At 32.8% G+C, this 7,240-nt stretch overlaps 2 protein-coding genes across 2 annotated transcripts; one reads left to right on the top strand and one right to left on the bottom strand.

Moving 5' to 3' along the window:
- Nucleotides 1-373: 373 nt before the first annotated feature.
- On the top strand, nucleotides 374-3,452 carry LOC106405884 (BTB/POZ domain-containing protein SR1IP1-like). Its single transcript, XM_013846442.3, has 5 exons — nucleotides 374-774; nucleotides 890-959; nucleotides 1,043-1,642; nucleotides 1,861-2,388; nucleotides 2,707-3,452. The coding sequence occupies exons 1-5, from the start codon at nucleotides 719-721 to the stop codon at nucleotides 3,253-3,255; spliced, it is 1,803 nt and encodes a 600-aa protein (XP_013701896.1). The 5' UTR covers nucleotides 374-718; the 3' UTR covers nucleotides 3,256-3,452.
- Nucleotides 3,453-3,996: 544 nt separating this feature from the next.
- On the bottom strand, nucleotides 3,997-5,688 carry LOC106426328. The gene is made up of 3 exons (XM_013867058.3): nucleotides 5,549-5,688; nucleotides 4,715-4,877; nucleotides 3,997-4,618 (listed from the first exon to the last, which is right to left on the bottom strand). The coding sequence occupies exons 2-3, from the start codon at nucleotides 4,793-4,795 to the stop codon at nucleotides 4,178-4,180; spliced, it is 522 nt and encodes a 173-aa protein (XP_013722512.1). The 5' UTR covers nucleotides 4,796-4,877; nucleotides 5,549-5,688; the 3' UTR covers nucleotides 3,997-4,177.
- Nucleotides 5,689-7,240: the final 1,552 nt, after the last annotated feature.

Below are 7,240 nucleotides of genomic sequence, written 5' to 3'. Positions count from 1 at the left end.
GGATGTGTTATATTATTGAAAGACACCATTTATTGCAAGATTGGGATGAGTCATAATCAAATGTTGGGGGCATATAGTGACTTCAATTAGCAAAAAAAGGAAGGATTTAAATATGATAAGACTCTTTGTAGGGACCAAGACTTCCATCGTTCATGTTCGGTCATAAAATCTTATATTCTCTAGCTTAGCTTTATACTCCTTCCCTCTCTACTCTATACCATAAACGGATAAACCAATAAATAGCAAGCATTAATATTATACTTGTAAGAGATATGTACACATGTGGAGAGGAATCGATACTCTTTTTCTACTTCATTTTGGAATTATTTGTTTTGGTATAAAGATGTGTCTGATCCACATGGACCCTTCTAAAATCTTCAAACCAAACCATTACCACACAAACACACAGTCCTTGGACAGCCTCTCTATCTTGTACTCTCCATGAAAATTACTTAACAGCCCTTCTTTCCTTTTCTTTGTCCTCTTCTCTGCTCTTGGAGTAAGGGTAGTTTGTGATTTTCCTTGTTTGGAGAGTTTAGGTTCTCTCTTCTCTGTTTGGTCGCACATTAGAGAAGAAAAGAGAGAAAGAAACTCTTTTGGTTGATCTTATTCTCTTTTTATTTCTTAACGGCACAACTTCTTCATGAGAAGGACTTGGAATATTGTTCTATGGTTGATTTCTTGAGTGAGAAGAAACTGCGAGCTTAGTGTTCGTAGTATGTCAGCAAAGAAGAAAGATCTTTTATCCTCAGCCATGAAGAGAACCAGTGAATGGTTTCTAAATCTATTATTTAGATTACTTTACTTATCTTGGATTATTGTACTTTTATTTCTGGATCCATTTTTTATTTCTATTTTCCAAGTAAAAATATTTGTTACATTGTATCAGGATATCTTCTCAGGAAGTCTCTAGTGATGTCACCGTTCACGTAGGAGAAGCTTCTTTTTCACTGCACAAGGTAAACTCTAAACCTAAAATTTATCGATTAATAATTTAATATATATGATGCAAAGCCAGTGACATGATCAATCTCTCTTGCAGTTCCCACTTTTGTCCAAATGTGGGCTTTTCAAAAAACTTGTGTCTGAATCTACAAACGATTCAGATGCTACTGTTATCAAGATCCCAGACATCCCTGGAGGCTCTGAAGCATTCGAGCTAACAACTAAGTTCTGCTACGGTATTAACTTCGATATGAGCACAGAGAACATTGCCATGCTTCGATGTGCATCAGAGTATCTAGAGATGACAGAGGAACACTCTGTAGAAAACCTCATTTCAAGATCCGAAGCTTACTTGAACGAAGTAGCTCTCAAGAGCTTATCGAGTGCCATCACAGTCTTGCACAAGTCAGAGGAGTTGTTGCCCATTGCTGAAAGAGTGAAACTCGTGAGCCGTTGCATCGATGCCATTGCTTATATGACTTGTCAGGAGAGCCAGTTTTGCAGTCCTACGAGTAATAATAGTAACAGTGAGGTTGTGAGCAAGCAGCCTGTGGTTGACTGGTGGGCTGAAGACTTGACTGTTCTTAGGATTGATTCGTTTCAACGTGTCCTGATAGCAATGATGGCTAGAGGGTTTAAGCAGTATGGGCTTGGTCCAGTGCTTATGCTCTATGCTCAGAAATCTCTTCGAGGCCTGGTGAGTTTCCTTCAGACACAAGTTACCATTATATAACAGAGTTGTTAGGGTTTTACTTTTATTCACTCGCACAACCGCGTGAAATTTCTGGAAGTTTTTTTATATAGGTCTCTAAATTACGATTTTCTACGATTTTTTTTAAATTAAAATTCTTAAAGAAATGCTTATACACCGAGAATCTTAGATCCGGCCTTGTTAATCAGTTTAGTTCTTTGCAGGAGATTTTCGGTAAAGGAACCAAGAAGATTGAACCAAAACAAGAACACGAGAAGAGAGTGATTCTCGAAACAATAGTAAGCCTTCTTCCTCGAGAGAGAAACGCAATGTCAGTTAGTTTTCTCTCCATGCTTCTACGTGCAGCTATATACCTAGAAACAACGGTTGCTTGTAGGCTTGACTTAGAGAAGAGAATGGGGTTACAATTGCCACAAGCAGTTCTTGATGATCTCTTGATTCCTTCTTATTCTTTCACTGGAGAACACTCCTTGTTTGATACGGACACTGTTCAGCGCATTCTCATGAACTATCTTGAGTTTGAGGTTGAAGGAGTCAGGTTAAGCAACAATGGTGTTGATCTTGCCGGTGACATGGAACGTGTTGGTAAACTGATGGAGACTTATTTGGCTGAGATAGCTTCTGATAGGAATGTGAGCTTGCAGAAGTTCACTGGTTTAGCTGAACTTATTCCTGAACAGTCCAGAGTTACTGAAGATGGTATGTATCGAGCCGTCGACATCTACTTGAAGGTAACTATGCCAGGAATGTCGTTTTAATGCATCTCATGCGGATTAAAAAAATTGCAAAATATACTAATATACTCCTATTTATATATAACTAATTAAAAATATTTTATTACCTATTAAAAAAAACAATAAGTGATCAAATATATAAAATTATATTATAAATTTAAACTTGACTCTATTTTTAAAACAAAAATAATAATTACAAAGTGACATTATTCGTGAAACATAGAGAGTATTAAGAATTTAAGATAATAAACATATACATTTCATTTGCACTATCTTAATCAAGGCTATTGCATGAATTATATGTTCTTCTTGCAGGCGCATCCGAATATGAGTGACGTAGAGAGGAAGAAAGTATGCAGCTTAATGGATTGCCAGAAACTATCACGTGAAGCATGCGCTCATGCAGCTCAGAACGATCGTCTTCCGGTTCAAACCATTGTTCAAGTCCTTTACTATGAACAACAACGCCTACGAGGAGAAGTCACTAACGATTCAGATTCTCCAGCACCACCACCACCACAACCTACAGCAACTGTTCTTCCACCTCCTAAGCTCAGCTCCTACAACGACGAACTCTCCAAGGTGAAACGCGAGAACCAGGACTTGAAACTGGAACTTCTCAAAATGAAGATGAAGCTTAAAGAGTTTGAGAAAGAAAATAATGAGAAGAAATCATCAACAACAACAACCATGAGCAGCAATCACAGTTCTCCAAGATCAACTGCTTCAATGGATAAGCCTCCATTGCCAAGAAAGTCATTCATAAACTCTGTTTCAAAGAAACTCGGAAAGCTAAACCCTTTTGGCATCCCACCTAGAGGAAGAACCAAACCACCTAAAGATCGGAGACACTCTATTTCTTGAAAAAAACATAGTATATAAATACATGAGTTTATGTTTAATTTTTGTTGGGACTTCTGAGTTCTGATTCAAAGGGTTTTCTCTACTTATAAACATTTGTTTTCTTTGTGTGTTTATGGTGTTTATTCCTACATAAAGCTGGTAATTGTTTTTAATGTAAACTTTTTCATCAAATTTTAAGAATACACCATTTACAGTCATATTTATATATACTGTGGAGCTTCTGAGGATTAGATCATAGATACAGAGAACTTGGAATTCTAAAGCTGATAGTGATCTCAAACAAGATCTTGGGGTCATGTATCAGAATTTTACTATTAGATTTTTAATTCTCTTTAATTTGGAAAGCAGAAAATATATAAAAATCATAACTAAAATGAGGGGAAGTAGGTGATGTTTGAAGTCTGAAGGTAACATGCCAGCAGATAGTGCATGTTCTTGTCCCTTAACTACATCATTGGCCCCTCTTTTTTTTTGGTAAAAGCCCCTTTTATAGCTTCTCATCCATTATTCTTTCATTAACTAGTAATAATAATGCTCCAATTTCTTTTTCATTTTCTTTCATATGTATATAGAATGTAAGGACCGAACCTTGTGTAGGTATACTTAAAAATCTGAATATGGTAAATTCTGGAAATGAAAATTATATACGTCGAACTCAAAAATAATTAATAATCAATTTTTGTAAACAAAGTAAAACGTTTATATTGATTTTAAAATCATTGTAGTATATAGTGATCAGTATTCTCGAATTTTAGCATTGTAGTATTTATATTGATTTTATTTACAAGAAACCTAGAAAGAAACTATAGAAGAAAATTACTGATAAGCATTAAAAAGATCACCTGGTAAAAATATACTAAATCGAAGAGAGGAAGATAAATCTATTTCAGAATATAGCTACTACGAATATTATTTATTATTATCAAATAACATTCAAGGTCAATGCTTGAAGCCATGGCTGCTTCTGCTTCTGATGTTTCATTAATCTCTCTTGTTCTTCAAGATTGTTGAGGTTATTATTGCTTGACCCTGTCGAAGACGACGAGAAGCTCCGGTGGCCGGAATTAAAATTTTCGTCCATTATCTCCGGCCAAGAATTCTTTTTCTTCTTCTTGTTCAGTCTCATCAAATCGCCACCGTAACATGACGGTCCAAGCGTTAGCTCTATCTCACTCTCGTCCATAATCTCTATATTATTACCACCGGATTCTCCTCCGCCGGGAAAATTCACCGGTTGGTCAATATCATGGTCAACTCTTCTGATGAACGTCCCTAGTTCTGAACTTATATTATTCCCCTCGTTGATTTGCATGTTCTTCATCAAAATCTTTTGGACTTGATATAACCTATGAAGCTCATATACCTGAATGCATATTAAAAACCATATATTCATTTTCGTTTTCATGTGTTTATGATGTAAGATGGAAAAGATCAGAATCTACTAATAATCAGTAATTACCTGTTGCTTGAACGTTTCTTCATGTTTAAGCATAGCCATTTTCATGTACTGCTGTTCGTGCGGATTGAGAAGCTTCTCCATGTTCCAATGAATTAAGACTTTATTTCATCAAGATCTCAAGGAGATTTGATCTGAAGAACTTGAAACTTTGGTTTGTAATAATCTGTGACAAGAAAAGAAAAGAAAATTTTATTTTGTCTGCTAGTACTCGATTTAGATTCTGCAATTTTTAGCCACTAATGTTATAAATCTGAGCACACATGCGCAAAAAAATATCCTCATCTATCTATACATACAAAATCTCATACATATTTATCGTACTTACTAAACCAATTTGGTGGGTTTTCATGTTATTTCCCTTACAAGTTACAAGTATGTCAGTCTTGTCTTTTCATTAATAACATTCGCTTACATTCTTGTGGACTTTTCTGGTTTTTCAGTAAGAAACTGACGTTAAGTTTGGTGGGGGTAACAATAGAGATGTAAGATGTTCAATCGAAGTGAGTTCGAACAAATGATATTTTGGTTTATATTCAAGTGTAAAATTTGAACCTAAAAAGTACACCATTTACAGTGATAATATATAGACGATTTACTTTGATTCTAAAATCCAAAAACCTAATAATTCAAAACAGAAAGCCACATTCAACGCTCCTAAATACATGTTTACAACTCTTTCTATTTTGCTGCATTGCAAAAGGATTTTCATTAGAGGATACACACGAAAAAAAATATAATCAACGAATTCATTAACTATATACTACAAGCTGATGAAGACATGACAAACAAATAAATCAAAGTAAGAAAATAATTAGTAGGATTACCATAACTAACCTGAAGCAATCAGGTTTAGAAGTTGGTTTTATGATGGAAGAATATGATGAAAACGATTAAAAGCGACTTTTAGGTCATGAAGAGAATAATGAACATAATAATGAGCTTGAGATCAAGTAGATGATCACGAGCTTAGAGATGAGATATGGATTGGTGCGTCACATTCTTCGTAGTTATATATACTGCGGCTATATTATTCTGAAAGAAGTTCTCTAATTTAATGATTACTAGAGTTTATCCCGCACATCGTGCGGGTATATTTTTATTTTATATAATATTTAATTTTGATATTATTATATAAATTTAAATATACAATTTATATCTTAGTGTTATGTATTTTATAACTTTTTAATTTTATTGTTTAGGTTTTTTATTACTTTATTAATGTAGGGGTTTGTTTTATATATTTTAACTTTTTTATTAACGTTTTTGAGTTTTCATAATTTGAAATAATCAAATAAAAAACATTCTTCAACATATGATTTTTGAAAATATATAGCTGTAGAAATAAATTTTTAACATATGTTAATAACTTCATTTGTATAAAAAAAATATGACATGATTAACAAATTTGAACCTGTTTTAGTGGTAGAAGATAATTTATTTAAATGAAAGTATTATATTACTTAATTACGAAATTAATTAATACAATATTTAATAAAAATTATTTAAAAATTTAGTAGGATTTTGTTAGATTTTTCTAAACAGATTTTGTTATAACTGAAAATAAATTTCAAATCTATAGTTAAAATTAATTTATTATTAATATTCCTATTAATTATTATGTTATATTATGTGATTAATGAAATGGTCCTAGTAGACTTCTAAATAGTAGATAAAAATGATACTTCTCTTTTAATAGAAAAGATTTAAATAATAAGGGTTTAAGTAATCATTTGTTTTGAAAGCATTAAATTAATCTATTTCTCACATGTCACAAAAACCAAAGTGATTGTTACATACTCACGAGTCATGCAGCGGAGCCAGAAATTTTTTATACCGGAATCATAATTTTTTTTTTCAAAAACATAATTTATAAACTATTAAAAACTACAAATTATAACTTTAATTTTTAATGTATTGTAATTATTTTAGTAGGATTATATATTTTGTGGGGTCAAATTTTATATTTTAATGGAATCAATTATTTTTTCCTTAACAAAAACAAATATATTTAAAAAATAGTGGGGTCAGCTGACCCCACTTTTCCTTCACTACCTCGGCCCCTGCCGAACAAACAACATAGTCTTCAGCCAATAGCTTTCAAAGGTTCCTCTAAGAAATATGCAATTTGCCGCCTCCCCAGACAGCTCCAGCAAAGCTTCACTTACAATATATATAACTGTATATGTATGTCTACATAATCGAATTCATGGATATACATGCTTGACAGATGAGACAATACTAGATTCGATTTCGGATCCATCAGATCCACATAATTAACTTCGTCCATAAATTATAGAATAGTAATATTCATGGCTTGAGGTTTATATATCACTCATGATTCTTTTTGGTCTTAAATTATACTAGTATATTATATAATCATCTTTACTATCTATATCATGAATACCGAAACTATATCGGAATACCTAATAGAGATCTTATGCGTGTAAAATTAGCAAAATTTTGTGTGTTTGTATACATTGTCAAATTAATGTGAATTAAGTAAATGGTGAATTTAGTGGTTGTTGG

This window comes from Brassica napus, chromosome A2, assembly GCF_020379485.1.
Source record: "Brassica napus cultivar Da-Ae chromosome A2, Da-Ae, whole genome shotgun sequence".
NCBI classification, from domain to species: Eukaryota; Viridiplantae; Streptophyta; class Magnoliopsida; order Brassicales; family Brassicaceae; genus Brassica; species Brassica napus.
This window is presented reverse-complemented; position numbering and strand designations above follow the sequence as displayed.